Here is an 18,937-nt window from a genome sequence, read left to right on the forward strand (position 1 = left end):
TCAGCTGCGGGTATAAAGGTTTGAACACAGTGGAGTCCAGTATAATATTGCCGTCCCTCTGGTCAAAATAACTTATTTCAGGTAGGCAGTGACTGTCAGATGACACCTCATTGTTAACAGATCTAAGCTTCACTGAAGTAAGTACAGTAGTAAATAATCAAAGGCTGAAAAGACGTTTGGCGATGGCTTTGGAGACTTCTCATTTTGGAATAAAACTATCAAGCAACTTGCATACCTAAGCTTCACCGTACACAAATAATTAACGCTGAGAAAGTCTTGAGATGGATTCTGAAATACTCATTTATACGTGGATAATCTTTCATACCAGTTGCATGTTTGTTACAATGTCGCACCATTCTTGATGCCGAAGTACAAGAAAATCAAACAGACGGCTAAAGGGTAAGTGATACAACTCCAGTCTCGCAACAGACTTCCACTGGGCAGTATCTCTTCAAAATCTACACCACTGGATGGCGGAAGCTGAAATTACTCAGCTGTTCATATGGTACCACTCATATTGCTGGACTTAACTCACGCTCTATGTCCTCCAGTGATCGCCCTTTTGTCTCCACGACATTACCGGCTATATACATGACAGCAAGAAGACAAACGGATGCAAATCCCAGGTACACCGTACTGATTCCAAATTTAGTTACAATGCTCAAGAAGTACAGGCCAATAAAGAAGTTTGATATCTGTTCAAGGAGAAAGATGAGTTGGCTGTTAGAGACAATAAGTAAACATGGAGTGAATGAACCTTCGACTAATCTTACAATGCTGCAAATACCACCACAATCAATTCCTACTTTTTCTGTTTTTCATATTTATCTTCCTACAGCTCATGCTGGGAAAATAACAATCAAAAGCAAAAGATACTTCTTAAACGAAAGAAGTAAACGATACACTAAAAATCAAAGAGCCAAGGGACTACTGTGTTTGGTGCTTCAATAAAATGCATATTTCTCTAAGCACCCTGACATGCTATATTACTCGAGAGGCATGGCATTGAGAAATATACTCGGAAGACATTCGAGCATACTTCTGTCAGCACACATTTCAGCTTATTGTGATGTTAGGACTTTGGCATAAAAGTTTGCTTCCAGCTAAATCACGGAACACCATAAATGATGTTTATAGCAGTTATAACCTTTTGTTTGTCAAAAAAAGGAAAAAGAAGACTCACCCAATGCATCCCCAAAGACAAAGCCACCGCTTTTGCCCTAATTCTGGAGGCAAATATCTCAGGAAGTAGAAGAGCAGGAACAGGACCAGCACCAAGTGAGAAGGACAACACGTAGCTGAAGGAAAAAAGGTAACAGGAAATATATATATACATTTCATTTGCATTCCTTATTAAAAACAAAAAATCATTTGCATTGACAATGGAAAAAAAAGGGCCAAATAACAGAAGAAATTGCTCTGGTGGAAAAAAGGAGGAGTAATGATCTAACAGCAGGGAAGCACATGATACTTACAGGACAGTACCAAGAACAGCTAGTGTGCCAGAATATGGTGTCAGGATCTTCCAAGTGAAGGACAAGGAAAGCAACATCATTGATGCAGCCTGTGAAAGGAGAATATGATGAGAATCAGAATAAGATGGATAGAACAAGATAAAGCTAAAATAGAATAAATCAGAAACAAGCCATAAATCAGGAGGATAAAAGCGTCATGTCCCTCAGGCCTCAGCATATGCATGCATGGGATGCTGCTAAAGAACCATCTTAGCATTGACAACTAGATGCAAAAAGAAATGAGTTCAACTGCCAAGGATTGTTTAGGATAAGACCGTGCAAGTCTTAGGCAAGCTATCCCAGAGAGCTTCATGTTGGAATTTACTCTGCGGGATGCTTATAGTTATGGAGTATTTCAAAGACCTCAAGTTTACCTTTATAAGACTAACTTCCCTTGTGATTTGGAATATTATACTCACTCCTTATTTTGATCTTTTCATAACAAAACTTGTTGAAATTATAAGATTTTTATATTTTTCATAAAAGTGCCCTTCTTGGATATTAATTATTGAATAGAAAATTTTCACAAATCCATCAAGGTTACATTTCTAATACTTACATTAATCATGGGTTGAGATATTATGTTCACTTCCTTATTCATAACGAAATTGAATTCAAATAATAACTTGTTATACATCCCGAAGTTGACGCCATTTTTACCTTGATTATTAGGTGCTATATTTGTAATAAGAAGCTCTATTCAATTTTAAATAAAAATCATTTATGCTATATATATTGGAAAAATAGTACTATCTGTGTGCTAAAAAATAAATATAGAAACTCGACAAGAAAATTTAAATAAGAATTAAGAGAGCCAAAAAGGAAAAAGAGAAAAAGAAAATTGTAAGATGCTTATCACTTATTTAATTATATCACATTGAACTCAGTTCCTCATTTCCATAATGGACTGCCCAAAGTTCGTTCACGAGCAACAATAAGGCTTCCACTAAGACGTGAAATGGCTATGGCATTCATAGAAATATGCAGGCGTCAAACAATTATCAGTTGATATTATCCTAGAGGTGCGTCCCTTCCCGGACCCTGCGTGAATGCGGGCTGCTTTGTGCACTGGGCTGTCCTTTTTTTAGTTGATATTATCCTAAACTTTGGGGTAAAATCAAGTATAATAGAGTGGAGAAAAATGAAGATTTAAATCTGAAGGTATATAATCACTGGACCTTAGCTTCTAATGGTGTTCCATCTCACTTAAATGAAGCGGAGAAATCTGCATGGTGTGAACTTCCACACCCACAACCTATTTTATAGGTTCATATACTTACAGTTTGTCTATTAATTGGGAGAATTACACGCTTCTCCATTTTCAGTCAAGGATACACAAGGACATCTTTGGAATAATAGAAATATTCTATCATTTAAATCAATCTTGTTACAGAAAAATCGAAATAAGGGAGGCTACTGTAAAATCTTAAACTACGAGGTAGGTTAAGGTCTGTGAAATTCTCTGTTATGGTTATGGTTCTAAGTTTCACATTATCATCTTAGAAGTCTAAGATTCACAAAGAGAAATCAAATGCCATGACATTTGACATTTGGATTAGAAAACGGTTTGGTCCTGTATAAATTTGGTCTCCTTCTAAAGAAAACAATGTTTGTGTTAGGATTTTGCATTTGGTTTTGGAAGAACTGGTCGTGTGCTGTAAGAATTATTTTCTCAAAACACCAACTTAGCATTATGGTTTTATGGGGGAAAAAACAATGGCTGGTTTTTTCCAAATCAAAACAGTTATTTCCAAACAGGCCCAAGCAAAGTGGTCTAGATATCCCTCTAAGCAAGGATATAAGGTTTTTAACCAAGAATATCAATTTTGATCATGAATATATAAACTGAGTTTTACATTTCTTTAGGTTCTTACAAACCATAACCAATAACAGAAAATGATTTAAAAAGTGGTTTATTTATCACTTAAATTCAAACGATAAGATTCGTCACTGTCTCTACTGCGTAAATGAATTGCATCACACTATGACAGGGTATAACGTTGCTAGTGCTAGAGATAGTTAGAACTTCTGGAAGTACAAGGTCCTTCAACAAACAAAAATTTTGAATGTTCTGTTTCGATGAAGATTTTTCTGTTTTTTCATATGTAAATATGTGTGCGCGCGTCCATCCAAATGCTACCATAATCTTTAAAGAGATTACATGTAATAATCGACTAAAAGTAAAAATATCACTCCTTAAAGGATTAAGGCAGTTCAGTTCCAAGTAAGTTGTATGTATAAACTCCATCAAGGACTCAAAGTGACGTACCATTCCAGTAAAGCTTACGAGCAACAGACTCTTTCTTCCTTGTTTGTCCATCAAAGAGGATGCCACCATTGTCCCTGGATACATATATACCTAATTAGAAAAATATATTCTATACTTAGTAACAGATGTTCTCGGAACTCTTGAGGAGAAGACTAACCAAAGACGTTGGCTGCTCCAACCAGAGCACTGGCTGCTACATCAGATGAAATTCCAGCACTTCGGAACACTGCAGTGGAATAATAGACCACAGCATTTATCCCAGCAAACTGCTGGAACAAGAACAAAGCTGCACCAATGCTAACAACTGCAATGACGACAACAATTAGATCATTTTGGCGGTACAATTGTCTCATTTTGGTTGTACAATATAGCACAGAAATATCAGGAGCTCAAACTATCAAATACATTTGGAACTAAGGAACGAGTGACCATAGACTGATAATAGCACATTACGAACAAACTTAGGTGGAGAAATGTGTGCGTACAAGCATAAACTTAGGCTCTTATTGTCTGGAGAATAATTAAGTTGTCAGTAACAGTTCTCTTCCAACCAAGAAGATTATGAAGGTCACGAATTGAGGAGGACAACAGAATTTAAGGCCCATTATTCTACATATTTAAACCCAAACACTGCCCCTCCCTCCCCCAAAAAACAAAAAAGGCAAAGTTGATCGAGGAATAACAAGAAGAAAAGAAAAGGAGACACATACCAGACTAAAACCTATGCTTCAGTGATAATTAAGGTTTGGAACTTAAGCAAAATAACTGAAAGACAGTTTTTCTTTATTGCAGCAGAACAGAACTACACACCACTGTTTAAAAGTTCCTGACAATGGTGGCACAAGATAACAGCCAAAAGCCAAATGTTAACAATATGACAAAATGTACAGAAATTTAAGTACGTTCTTTAACAATATGACAGGAAACTATTAGACCTAAGGATATAGAGAACTGAGGTTCAGACGCTTAAACAGTCACGTATAATCAACATTATCTCCAATACTTATCGATCAAAGATATACCTTTCCAATAGCGGCTACTAAAAAGATCAAGCCACCCAGCATCTGGTTCTGAAGAACCCTGCGCAGAAGCTTCCAAATCACCCATAACCTCAGCAACTCTTTCTTTGCCATATAGCCTTTTAATAGATGTCTCAGCTTCAGAAATTCTTCCTTGCTGCCAGATAAAAGTGAATAGTTTAGGTAAGATTATAAGTCTCCGACATAGATTTTAGCAGTAGAAAGGAAATCCATAACGAAGATTTCAAGCTAGAAAGAAAGATCTCATGAGAAAACCTGAAAGAGCCACCGAGGACTTTCTGGAGAAAATGCCATTCCTAACGCAAGTAAAACAGATGGAATAAGTGCTATACCAAACATTGTTCTCCACCTGACATATGAATTGGGAGACAAGTAACTTAATGGATTTAACATTAACCCAAAAATTTAATCATCACAAGAACTGCAAAGGTTAGACAAATCCATGCTCGTTAGTGTTTCTGAGGTCTGGCAACTACTAGTTGTTGAACCTTATTCATTTGTAAACAAGGTAGATGCAAAAGATATCAGTTAGAAAGGCCAATAAGAAATAGTCAGTCATTCAACTGGCTAAGGAGAGATATATGGAAGTAGAATATCCAGTAAGGCCCAGAAATAAGTAAACAAATAAATAACATTAACAGGTAATCCTGTTTCTGGTTTTGGTGATGTTGTTCTTTGTTTCATGGTTTCTTTTGATGGTACTGATCTATTGCCTCTTTTCGTCTTCTTGAGCCGAAGGTATTTCGGAAACAACCTCTCTACCTCATTGGGTAGGGGTAAGGTCTGCGTACACGCTACCTCCCCAGACCCCACTAGTGGGATTTAACTGGGCCATTGTTGTTGTTGTTGTTGTTGTTGTAACAGGTAATCCTGTGGGGGCCTGCTTGCTCTGGCTTCAATTACAAAAGTTAAAATTCAGAGGTACACAACTTGATTTGGTGCTTCCAATAATATCCAAAATGGTTGTTTAGAGAAATATTCCCTAAGCATGAACATTTTTGGCATCTGGGACATTCCAAAAAGATCACTGCATGTCAAAACTACAGAAACAGAGTATTGCTCTCTGCTTTAGCACCAAAAGCTGGAGTATGGCACTGCTAATAGCAATTAGAACCATTGCTGATTAGAAGTAATCATTTTACTTCAAATTCTTTCTCAAGGAAAACCAAAAACAAGGCACAAAGAAATTCCCTGATAAAAAGTGTAACACCCCACAAATTTGAATCAGTTGTAGATGCATTAAATGAGTATTAATATGATGATTATCAATTGGATGTGATAATAAGTGTACGAGGAATATCATAGGTGATTTGGGGTCCAAGAAGAGATCTAAGTCTAAGCCAAGTTGGAAAATTACATGATAGACTAAAATTCCAAATGAGTACGCACAAGACCAAACTTTGCACGAGCATATTTACATTTATATAAGGTTTTATGTGATACACAACTTATCAAATGAAAGATCTTTGAGTCTAGTTTCTAACGCTTCAAACCGTTCGTCATTTGGACACTCCTACCTGAAGTTATGACCAAATTACCAAAACAGCGCAGAATTTTACACTACCGCGCCGCCCCATGCGCGCGCGGCTGTGTAAATTAACAGAGCACCTCCAAATTTCATTTCTAAACACATTTTTCATTACCACGCCGCCCCATGCATCGCCCCATGCGCCGCGGCTGTGCAAATCTGCGTTTTTTTGTCAACCCGACCCTATTTTGATATAAAGCCTTCGGGGGTTATTTTCCCCACTTTATTTGGACGAATTTTAGGGTCTTCCTCCACCCTCTCAAGACCTCCAACCCCTCCCATCGTCAAGGTAAGTAATCTCCATTATCTTGGTGTGAATTCCATCATTTATACACTAGTATTGATGAAATCTACACATAAAATACTTAGATCTTCAAGGGATTTCTTCAAGAACTCAAAGGCGGGTTTTGCAAGATTCTTCCAAAAAGGTAATCCTACACCCTTAGACTTACATATATGGATTTATTAAGGGAATATGAGTATGAATAAGTATTGGAACTCTTGGTATGGTGATTGGAAATCATAAGTTCCCAATTTAATTACCCAACTATTATAGAGAGTGAAAGATGTTTATTTAATGGAACTCTATTGGTTAAGGTGTTGTTTACCTTATGGGTAATAAAGAATAATATTGATTATAACCATTTGAGACTTTAGAATTTATCCAAGAGCAAGAGAATGGGTTATTGGGTGTAGGAACACCATTAATAGGGATTACGAAGCTTTATACTCACCAAGTGTTTGATAATATGCCTAAATGGCTTAAGTTATGGAATTTGTTACTAATATTTGGTTCCATTGGATGTTGCTATTGTAGATTGAAGGTTCTTAGTATTGTGGATCATTGTAGTATCAATAAGGGGCGAAATTGAGGTATGTGAGGCTAACTCTCTATGTTTGGGAATGTTAATGATTCTCCCTACACTACGTTTCTTTTATGACGTTACTAATTGCCTTAGAAATATAGTTAAGCCCAGTTCCTTGAATAGTTGTAGAACTTCTATTCTCTAACTTCATAACTCGTTCATGACTTTCATTCTGAACGTTGTGAGCTCAGTGCGTATTCAATATAGACTTGGGTTTGATGCCCCCAGTCTTAGTATAGATTACTCAGTATGTCATAAACAGTTGAAGTTTCAGTGTTCATAATCAGTTCAAGAATACATGTCTTAGTCTAGTCCTATTCAGTATTCTAGTATTATGTAACTCAGTGTGATCCAGTATTCCAGTATTATGTAACTCAATGTGATTCAGTATTTCACTATCATATATTGCAGCATGATTCTCAGTTCCTGATTTTAAATCCCTGAATATTGAACACTTGTATTTGGGCCCGAGGCTGCAGTTTATGCTTTATGCATCTTTGGGCCTGAGGCCGCAATTTATGCTTTATGCATTTTGGACCTGAGGTCGCAGTTATGTATACGTATACTTGGGCCCGAGGCCACAGCTTGTGCACATAGATATATTGGGCCTGAGGCCGCAGTTTAATATTCAGATAAACAGGTTGTTCATCATTCAGAAGAGGGAGTATTCATATCCTTACTTCCTTTCAGTTCAATTATTAGTTACCGTTCAGTTATTAGCTATCATATCAGTTACCAGTTATCAGTTTAGTTATCAGTTATCAGTTCAATTACCAGTTATCAGTTCAGTTATCAATTATAAATTCTCAGTTATCAGCGTAGTTTCAGTTTCAGCATTTATAATTCATTCTTTCAGTTGCTTTACATACCAGTACAATTCAAATGTACTGACGTCCCTTTTGCCCGGGGCCTGCATCTCACGATGCAGGTAATGATTTACAGGTTGATGATTCTGAGAGCTAGGATTCTCGTACCAGCTATTTGGTGATCCCCAGTTCTTTCGGGGCATTATCATTACTTTACAGACTTTTAATATTTACAGACAGTCAGTGTTTTCAGTACTTCAATAGAGGCTTCATAGACTAGAGTAACGGTTAGACAGAGTCTCAGACTTTTCATGTTAAGCCATGTTGGCTGCAAATATGTTTCAGAATTGTATTAGTATTTCCGCACTTTGATTTATATCATTCAGACTTTCAGTACATCAGCATGTGTTAGTTTATCTTCCGCATATAGTATGTTATGATATCACATGTTGATTCAGCCAGCCAGTTGGTTCGCTCGGTCACATGTAGTCAGGCACCGAGTGTCGTGTTACGTCCAGGCCCAGGTTCGAGGCGTGACAAAGCTTGGTATCAGAGCAACAGGTTCAAAAGTCCTAGGGAGTCTATGAAGTCGTGTCCAGTGGAGTTTCCTTTATATGTGTGTGGCGGCCACTCATGGTTAACTACGAGGACATTCAGGATTGTCTCACTTCTTTCTACTCTAGATCGTGCCATGAAGCTTAGTGGAACAGTTACCTTCTCTTCCTATCGAATTCCAAATGTATTGGATGCCCAAGCGACGCGCAGGAGAAACCTATGGTTCTAGAGAGGACAATTGCACATTGGGGTATATCTATGGAGTACATGTTGGTAACAAATAAGAGTTGAGAGGATGTTGAAAGTGGGATGCAATGGATAGTAGTACAGATTAGAGCATAACCTTATCAGAAAGTACAAAAGTAGTCATTATGTTCTATGGTTATCAGTTTAACTCAGTTACCAGTTATACAGTCTTTCAGTTAGCAGGTTTATGGTTATTCAGTATGCCAGTTGTTTGTTATTCAGTTACCAGACCTCCAATTCAATTCTTAGTGTTTCAAAATTTCTGGAGACTTAGGAGTATACAGTGATGCATATGGATGCTCAAAGAAAATGTAAGTAACAGTGATTATAGCAAAATCTTCTCATGTTTTAGGTATTAAGACCCAAAACTCACCGGATGGTGCATAAAGTGATTATCAGATGTGTATGGCAGTGTATCCACATGTCAGACCTCACGGTGTAACAGGTTAAGAATTCAACCCAAAAAGGCATAGAATTGATCACTATAGTTTTGGACAGAAAAGAGCCTAAGGGAAATATAGCTAAGAATAATATGATGTCGAAATGAGAACCAAGAGCAGGCGACATTGAATTTTAGGGAATGATTTTAAGTTGGTTAGATTTATTCAAATCAGAACTAGAAAGTACCATGTCAGCAAATTTGTATACGAAGTGGCTATTATTGTGAGATAAAATATATGACAGTTCCCCTTCACATGATGTGACTATGTGTTAGGCCGGAGGTTTATAGTCTGTAATGAATTTGAAGTGTATAGAAAGTTTGGGGTTAGATATTCCAATTTTATTTAAGACAGATGAAATTTCCCCAAGTGTGATCCATGTGCATAGTTCAAAAAGAATGATAGTGTACGGCAAAAGAATATGGTCAGATTATGAGGAAGGTTAGGATAAACCTTATGCTTCACTTAGTTATTCAAAGTAGAGCAAGAAAATATGATGCTAGCAGGTGGTTAGTAAAAGAATAGTAAATAAGTTTTGAGTAAATATAGTGAATTAGCAATTTCAGCAGAGCTAGTAGAGGTAAAATTTGATTCACTTAGCCAGGTTATCTCTAGTGAGTGGGTAACAGTTTGAAACACCAAACACATGTTAGAACCCAAAGAGTTTAAGTTAAACCCGAAGTACAGTGGCAGTGGAAAAAAATCAGCTAGCAGTGAGAGAGCAAACTATAGAAGAATACCCTTTAAGTATTATAGAAAAGGGGTTTCCCCAAGATTGACAGTGTGAGCAGAGTTAAATTATTAAGATTGTGTATGATAGGTGTGAATATATTAGCTTTTCGTTATGTGAATAATTTAGTTTTTCCTAGCTCAGAAGTAAGTTGGGAGATGAGTCGTCATTGACGCAGAGTGCAAAGAATTGCAGAAAATAAGGAAGGTTATTTGGATCCCAACACAAAAAGAAGGATCCGCAAGTATAAGACCTTTGGTCTAAGGGGTGAAGCAAAAATTTTCAGTAAGTCCAGTTAGAGATTTGAAACCCGAATAGTTAGCATGGATATGAAAAAGAAAATCAGTTCGATAATGAGGGAAAATTGTATAATTACCACAAGGAATATGTCTAGCATGTGTAAGAAACACAAAGTGAGTAGAATGACCACCGAACTTAGTTATTGATGATAAAGTGATCATAGATAAGCTATAAAATCATGCACAGTTATGTATTACGAGGGCAGTGCCATTGCACGAGACTCTAATATTCCGAGTAGTGGTCAGTGACTTAGCTCACAACAATACTATAATTGTTTTCAGGAAGTGCTTAAGAAAATAATCAAGTGTGGGAAGTGTAATTCATGATTGAGGTAGATAAGAGAACTTTGGTGAAAGAAGTTCACCGCTTAGCCCAGCTAGGAGTTCAATTTGCGTACTCCAAAGATAGTAGAGTTGTTGTCTAGAATAGGACATATTCCTCCTTAGTAGGGGAAGTGAAGGAGAAATGGTTTGATGATCCCTACTTATTGTAGCTGAAAGAGGGGATTCACATGCATAAGACAATGGCTTTTTAACAAGGGGGAGATGATGGTACTTTGAGGTACCATGATAGATTGTGTGTTCCAACCATAGATGGACTTAGCGAGTGAGGAAGATGTTAGAAGCCCATAATTCCAGGTATTTTATCCACCTAGATTTTCCAAAGATGTATCATAATATTAAGGAGATTTATTGGTGGAACGACATGAAAAAGAAAGTTGCAGACTTTGTGGCCAAGTGTCTGAATTGGCAGCAAGTGAAAGTCGAGCAGCAGAAAACCAAGTGTTTACCTCAGAACACACACATCCTTTAGTGGAGATGGTAAATATGGACCTTATAGTAGGATTATCTCGCCCATTTTGAAAGCATGATTTTTATGGGCGAAGGTGTAGACTGCCAATTAGTTGGTTTGAAGTTGCAAAGTGGAGTTGCTGGGACCAGATTTGGTCAATCAGCCTATGGAGAATGTCAAGTTGATTCAAGAGCATTTGAAAACAACTCAGAGTCGCCAAAAGTCCTATTCAAACATGCAACATAGAGACCTAGAGTTTCAAGTTGATGATTGGGTGTTTCTAAACGTTTTGCCTATGAAAGGTGTTATAAGATTCAGGAAGAAAGGAAAGCTCAATCCCAGATATATCGGGTCATATAGGATCCTATGAAGCATCGGGCAAGTAACGAGTTAGAGTTTTCACCAGAATTGGCGGTTGTACACTAGTATTTCACGTGTCATGTTATAATATTCAAGTTTCCATTATTCAAATCTCATGTCACGACAGTTGTGTTTCTAGTATTCAGGTCTTATGTTAGAACACTAAAGTCAGTTCAGTACTCAGATACTCATGTCAGTCCAAGTACTCAGATATTCATGCCAGCTTAATACTCAAATATTGATGTCAGTTCAGTGATCAGATATTCACGTTAGTTCAGCATTGGATTATTCGTGCCAGTTCAGTATTCATGTATCCACGTTACTTCAGAATTCACGTATCCATAACAGACAAGTGTTCATGTATATGTATCATGTTATGCGTATTATTATGCCCGATGAAGCTAGTATTATGCTCTGTTAGTTGGTAGGTATTTTAGAGAAATTTCAAAGATATCTAACCTTCTCATTACCTTAAATTACAATCTCCATATATTTCAGTATTTAGTCAGTTTAGTAGTCATTCAGTCTAGTACCTATTCAGTTCAGTATCTCATCAATTCAGTAATCATGTATTCATTCAGTTTAGTATGCAAGTGTTAATGAAAGTTCATGTTCCCACCAAACCCATTTAAGGTCCGGAGTTAGCCGAAGATACAGCCAGGATAATCATTCGAGGACGAATGATCCCAAGGGGGAGATAATGTAACACCCCGCAAATTTGAATCAGTTGTGGATGCATTAAATGAGTATTAATATGATGATTATCAATTGGATGTGATAATAAGTGTACGAGGAATATCATAAGTGATTTGGGGTCCAAGGAGAGATCTAAGTTTAAGCCAAGTTGGAAAATTACATGATAGACTAAAATTCCAAATGAGTACGCACAAGACCAAACTTTGCACGAGCATATTTACATTTATATAAGGTTTTATGTGATACACAACCTATCAAATGAAAGATCTTTGAGTCTAGTTTCTAACGCTTCAAACTGTTCGTCATTTGGACACTCCTACCAGAAGTTATGACCAAATTACCAAAACAGCGCAGAATTTTACACAACCGCGCCGCCCCATGCGGCGCGGCCGTGTAAATTAACAGAGCACCTCCAAATTTCATTTCTAAACACATTTTTCATTACCACGCCGCCCCATGCATCGCCCCATGCGCCGCGACTGTGCAAATCTGCGTTTTTTGTCAACCCGACCCTATTTTGATATAAAGCCTTCGGGGGTTATTTTCCCCACTTTATTTGGACGAATTAGGGTCTTCCTCCACCCTCTCAAGACCTCCAACCCCTCCCATCGTCAAGGTAAGTAATCTCCATTATCTTGGTGTGAATTTCATCATTTATACACTAGTATTGATGAAATCTACACATAAAATACTTAGATCTTCAAGGGATTTCTTCAAGAACTCAAAGGAGGGTTTTGCAAGATTCTTCCAAAAAGGTAATTCTACACCCTTAGACTTACATATATGGATTTATTAAGGGAAAATGAGTATGAATAAGTATTGGAACTCTTGGTATGGTGATTGGAAATCATAAGTTCCCAGCTTAATTACCCAACTATTATAGAGAGTGAAAGATGTTTATTTAATGGAACTCTATTGGTTAAGGGTGTTGTTTACCTTATGGGTAATAAAGAATAATATTGATTATAACCATTTGAGACTTTAGAATTTATCCAAGAGCAAGAGAATGGGTTATTGGGTGTAGGAACACCATTAATAGGGATTATGAAGCTTTATACTCACCAAGTGTTTGATAATATGCCTAAATGGCTTAAGTTATGGAATTTGTTACTAATATTGGGTTCCATTGGATGTTGCTATTGTAGATTGAAGGTTCTTAGTATTGTGGATCATTGTAGTATCAATAAGGGGCGAAATTGAGGTATGTGAGGCTAACTTCTATGTTTGGGAATGTTAATGATTCTCCCTACACTACGTTTCTTTTATGACGTTACTAATTGCCTTAGAAATATAGTTAAGCCCAGTTCCTTGAATAGTTGTAGAACTTCTATTCTCTAGCTTTATAACTCGTTCATGACTTTCATTCTGAACGTTGTGAGCTCAGTGCGTATTCAATATAGACTTGGGTTTGATGCCCCCAGTCTTAGTATAGATTACTCAGTATGTCATAAACAGTTGAAGTTTCAGTGTTCATAATCAGTTCAAGAATACACGTCTTAGTCTAGTCCTATTCAGTATTCTAGTATTATGTAACTCAGTGTGATCCAGTATTCCAGTATTATGTAACTCAATGTGATTTAGTATTTCACTATCATATATTGCAGCATGATTCTCAGTTCCTGATTTTAAATCCCTGAATATTGAACACTTGTATTTGGGCCCGAGGCTGCAGTTTATGCTTTATGCATCTTTGGGCCTGAGGCCGCAATTTATGCTTTATGCATTTTGGACCTGAGGTCGCAGTTATGTATACGTATACTTGGGCCCGAGGCCACAGCTTGTGCACATAGATATATTGGGCCTGAGGCCGCAGTTTAATATTCAGATAAACAGGTTGTTCATCATTCAGAAGAGGAGTATTCATATCCTTACTTCCTTTCAGTTCAATTATTAGTTACCGTTCAGTTATTAGCTATCATATCAGTTACCAGTTATCAGTTTAGTTATCAGTTATCAGTTCAATTACCAGTTATCAGTTCAGTTATCAATTATAAATTCTCAGTTATCAGCGTAGTTTCAGTTTCAGCATTTATAATTCATTCTTTCAGTTGCTTTACATACCAGTACAATTCAAATGTACTGACGTCCCTTTTGCCCGGGGCCTGCATCTCACGATGCAGGTAATGATTTACAGGTTGATGATTCCGAGAGCTAGGATTCTCGTACCAGCTATTTGGTGATCCCCAGTTCTTTCGGGGCATGATCATTACTTTACAGACTTTTAATATTTACAGATAGTCAGTGTTTTCAATACTTCAATAGAGGCTTCATAGACTAGAGTAACGGTTAGACAGAGTCTCAGTCTTTTCATGTTAAGCCATGTTGGCTGCAAATATGTTTCAGAATTGTATTAGTATTTCCGCACTTTGATTTATATCATCCAGACTTTCAGTACATCGGCATGTGTTAGTTTATCTTCCGCATATAGTATGTTATGATATCACATGTTGATTCAGCCAGCCAGTTGGTTCGCTCAGTCACATGTAGTCAGGCACCGAGTGCCGTGTTACGTCCAGGCCCAGGTTCGGGGCGTGACAAAAAGACCATAAAATCAATGCAAGACCTACAAAGTTTGAAGTATTTGGGAAAAAAATAAATAATAAATTGCATAAGTACTAAATTTGAAAAACTTAGAAGCCTGCCACTAAGAATAGAAATACAGTAGTAACTGAACTAAAATTAATATGTATTTAGGTTTTAATATTATCAATAGAAGATTCATGACTATAAAGAATGAAAAATACATAAAGGTTAAAAATAACAGAAGATACATAAGCAGACTAGAGAATGAGGCATCAAAGTGATAAATTCTGCCAACTACCCCAACTTTGATCTCAAACTTGTCTAGAATTATATTAAGACGCCTATTGGTTCTGGACTAATCAGGTCCAGATAGAATCATTCATGCCATCTTGTTGGAATTTTCTTCTGTCAAAATCTTTTGGAAGGCCTATGGATGACTTCATGTACCAATCATTTAAAAGTTAAAGTTTTCTGCTGTGAACATAAGTAATGAGAAATTACCACAAAGGATTTCCAGACAGAGGCAATCCAGCCACTAGTGCAACAAGGATTCCAATGCAAATGAATAGCTGATTGACAGTTCCAAGTGTGCCGCGAATTTCTGTAGGTGAAATCTAAGCACCAAAAGTTTGTCAGGATGCTAGGAAAACAAAAGTAAATCCATTGAAATAGTGTCAAAAAGGTGTAACTTTGAGTAAGATATACACCTCAGATATGTAAAGTGGCACAATAGCAGATGAGATACCAATGCCAATTCCAGTAAGTAAGCGACCAATGATCATAGCCTGCACACTCTGGGCAGTGGTACTGGAAGGTTTGACATCATATCAGATACTTCTATCAATGGTAATGATCAGACATTGTAGCTTTAACTATTAAGGTACATACCACAGAAACGCACCAACTGCAAGTGGAATCGCATCCAATACAAATGTCTTTGTTCGGCCAAATTTATCAGCCAGAGCTCCCCCAGTAAATGAACCAACAGTGGCGCCAGCAAGAACTGAGCTAACAATCCATCCTACTCAAAGCAATCAAATAAAAGTTTGATACTCCTATATCTGAACAAGGCTTGCCAAATTAAACTTTGTCCTCACACAGCCAAAACATTAACTCTGTGACAGATAGGCTTCATAGAGGAACTGACCCTTTCCAGCAGCTCAGGAACCAGTAAAACAGGATAGTAGTCCATTGGAACTATATTTCACATAAGAAAACCATTCAATTAAAACTTGCCTTGTATAACAGTGTTCTCGACGATCCCAAGATCCTTAGCTAGGTATTCAAGGGCACCATTCACCACCCTGAACCAGAAAAATGACAGTTATCACTAAATAGCACAATAGAAACAGAGGTTACAAGTATAAACTGCAAGGCTTAGAATATTCATGAAATAAAGATCCCTTGCCGGCTTGGAAAATGCCTGAACTAAAAATGTTTGGTCCAGTCCAACTCAAAGATATAGCAGACAGCCAACCAGAACTGAACCAATTCATCTATTTTTAGAATATCTAAGTATGGCGGTAGAAACACTCCCCTATCCCATTAGAATTTTTATCATTCAACTTCCCATCTTTTGGATCAGTTGTTATCGAGAAGGTATCAGGATCCATTTAAAGTTCAGCAAGTTGTTTGCCTCCCTTTTTGGGCCCCATTTGTTATTTATATAGCATAAAACTTACAACTATACCTTGAAATTCATAAGTTCTAATTATATGAGGAGAGAGAAAATTCAAAAAGTTGATAGGGGATGCAAACTACGAACAAAACTTTGAGTTCCGCTCACGAGAATACACAAATTTTTAGCTCATACAATCAAACAGCTGAAGTGGCAACCAAGACCAACTAAGCAAATATTGTGATTGCATTTTCTTTGGTTATGGTGTAGGTCCAAACCAGCATTCACAGTCTACTTCCAACCGGTGTGTAAAACAAACCAAACCTGTGGACACCCTTACCTTAATGAAGCGGCAACTATGATAACATATGTAAGGCAAAATAACAGTAAACGAATGCTCTTCAATCAATATAATGTCATCATACCCTAGGTGATACCCAAATAAAATTGCTCCCAGACAAGCTACACCCACATAGGGCAGTACTGATCCAGATGATTGCCCTTGAACTTTGAGAGGTGTTGCATCCTCAATATCTCCTCCTGCCATGCACCAATAGACATGATTGTTAGCAAGTTTCATGGCACCATGCAGGACTTTTTTTTTTCCATTCAAAGAGAGGCAGTCGGGTTGCAGCTTATTATTCCAATAAAATTCTTAGTACAACATACTCTACTGATGCTTAATTCACATGGCAAAACAATGAGAAATATTCCTTTTTCCAAAATGAAACCTAAACACAACCTACTCGAACAGAAAGCTCAGGTGGAAAAGTGAAGTTAAGTTTACTAAACCTACATGTTTTGGTTGTTTCATGATATGAGATCCAAAACTAAGAAAAAGGTATTTTTTCTCTCGGTTTCCATCCCGGATGAAAAACTTAATGTTCTTTAACAATCTTCCCTGCGTTATAACCATCCACCGGATATGGCATCTCCTACTCATAACCTGTGCATGCAACCAGTTAGGACTGAAACCCACCAATTTCTAAAGTTGATCATTCTCACCAAATTACAACTAACCCTTACCACCATACCAGTAGTACAGCACCATAGCAACAGCAGGCCCAATTATTACCCAATTTTAGTCGCCCATCCTTGTCCCTTCACCAAATCAGAAATGTGGTGATATACTGTTAGAGCAGGTTTCCACCTTATGTTTGCAACATAGCATAATTTAGTGCTCCTTCGCAGGTATAAGCAGAAACTGAGCCAATGTGGAGCAGTTCCACAAATGATCTGTAAGTGAAGACAGCAACAAACTGCCTCACAGTTTAATCCAATAGAGCTAATCCCTACAGTCCATATGAGATGCTGAGACAAGTTTTAACTAGACCATCATTGTGTCCCTAATCTCGTCAAGGAAGAAAATCTACCACAATAAGTCTTACATGTCAGCGAACAGGGGCATACTCTACAAATGATACCAAAATATCATATTTTTATTAAACACAAGGACATTCAGAATTCCACACATAAATGGAGCAGAAAGTTAAGGCAGTGACTGCAAACAACAATCAACCGAAGCTATAATGTTGATTCAGTAAATAAATTTAAAAAAAGGAGACTTGAGACATGTACCAGAAGCTCGAACACGGTGTGATCTGGCCTTTGCCGATGAACCAAAGACACTTTGAACAGTTTTCCTAGCACGGCCAAGTTCGATCCCCATGGAAGCAGAGTCCATATTGACTCCAAAGCAACTACCTCTCTCCGGCATCCGGAGACTTCTAGAAGCTAATAAAGTATTCCTTTTCAAGTCACCAGAGCCTTGTAAAATCCTACGATTCTGAAGGCCAAAACCTATGATGCCTTTGACTGTGAAAGTTGAAGCTTGCATTTTTATGTTTACCTGCGGAGAAAACGTAGATATAACGGAAAAGTCAACAAAATAAACGGCAATAAACAAAGCAATACACAGGCGCCCATATTCCACCATCATTATCAGTCAAACAACGTTCATTTCATCGTCAACACTAAACAAGTAATTTTATCCAGTTCAAGCACGACAGATCAGAAATCAAACCAGATTTGAAGCAAAGATAACCTAAAGAGCTCGACAGTCCACAGTATGAAAAAAACAATTAAGGGAAATGGCATTGAGATTGATAATTGAAAAGGCAAACAACTGGAATTAGGATCAAATACAGTGGAAATATGCCGAGTGAAGAAATGAAGTTGATGAAATCAAAGCAGCTTCTAGAGTTAGCTTGTTGAACTCGTATTTGTTCTCTTGTGCGTCTGATCAAAATATATTTGTAAACTTGTAATTGAGACAAGAGTGGCTTTGGGAAATCCGATTAGAATCCAGACCTCTGTTTGCTTACTGTAGTTATTAACAACGAAGTTGGTGGAGAATTCACCTCTTTTTCTGTTATTCCCTTGATTTTTGTTTTTTTATTCTTTAATTGCCAAGTGGTAGGCATTTTTATATTTACACAAAAATATGGCTAGCAAATTTAAAATGTTGTTAATTGTAGTATCAGTAGTTAAGAGATTATAGTAGAAGCTTTAAATCGTAATATAGGGATTAAATAAGGGAAAAGGGGATTAAAAAAGAAGAAAGTAGAAGGAGGGGGTTATGGATAGAATGCAGTTGGATTTCAGATTAGATTTGGGTTAGCGTTGGAGATGTCGCGGGCCGTGACGTGGACGGC

General features: G+C 37.3%; 1 protein-coding gene across 1 annotated transcript; it reads right to left on the reverse strand.

Moving 5' to 3' along the window:
* Window positions 1–282: 282 nt before the first annotated feature.
* Window positions 283–18,681, reverse strand: LOC104240149 (plastidic glucose transporter 4). The gene is made up of 14 exons (XM_009794927.2): window positions 18,429–18,681; window positions 17,862–18,132; window positions 16,709–16,823; window positions 15,902–15,969; window positions 15,554–15,686; window positions 15,373–15,472; window positions 15,167–15,279; window positions 5,079–5,172; window positions 4,806–4,959; window positions 3,941–4,087; window positions 3,784–3,857; window positions 1,476–1,564; window positions 1,184–1,298; window positions 283–695 (listed from the first exon to the last, which is right to left on the reverse strand). The coding sequence occupies exons 2-14, from the start codon at window positions 18,118–18,120 to the stop codon at window positions 513–515; spliced, it is 1,644 nt and encodes a 547-aa protein (XP_009793229.1). The 5' UTR covers window positions 18,121–18,132; window positions 18,429–18,681; the 3' UTR covers window positions 283–512.
* Between the last annotated feature and the right edge of the window lie 256 nt (window positions 18,682–18,937).

Source organism: Nicotiana sylvestris, chromosome 2 (assembly GCF_000393655.2).
Source record: "Nicotiana sylvestris chromosome 2, ASM39365v2, whole genome shotgun sequence".
Classification (NCBI taxonomy): domain Eukaryota; kingdom Viridiplantae; phylum Streptophyta; class Magnoliopsida; order Solanales; family Solanaceae; genus Nicotiana; species Nicotiana sylvestris.

Bases quoted from the DNA above. Each gene is read 5' to 3' on its own strand.
- LOC104240149 (XM_009794927.2), bottom strand. From the start codon at position 18,120: ATGCAAGCTTCAACTTTCACAGTCAAAGGCATCATAGGTTTTGGCCTT. The intron at 15,687-15,901 runs GCAAGTTTTAAT...TGCTTTGAGTAG, and splicing joins CGAGAACACTGTTATACAAG to GATGGATTGTTAGCTCAGTT. The intron at 4,960-5,078 runs GTTTTCTCATGA...TTTATCTGGCAG, and splicing joins GTCCTCGGTGGCTCTTTCAG to CAAGGAAGAATTTCTGAAGC.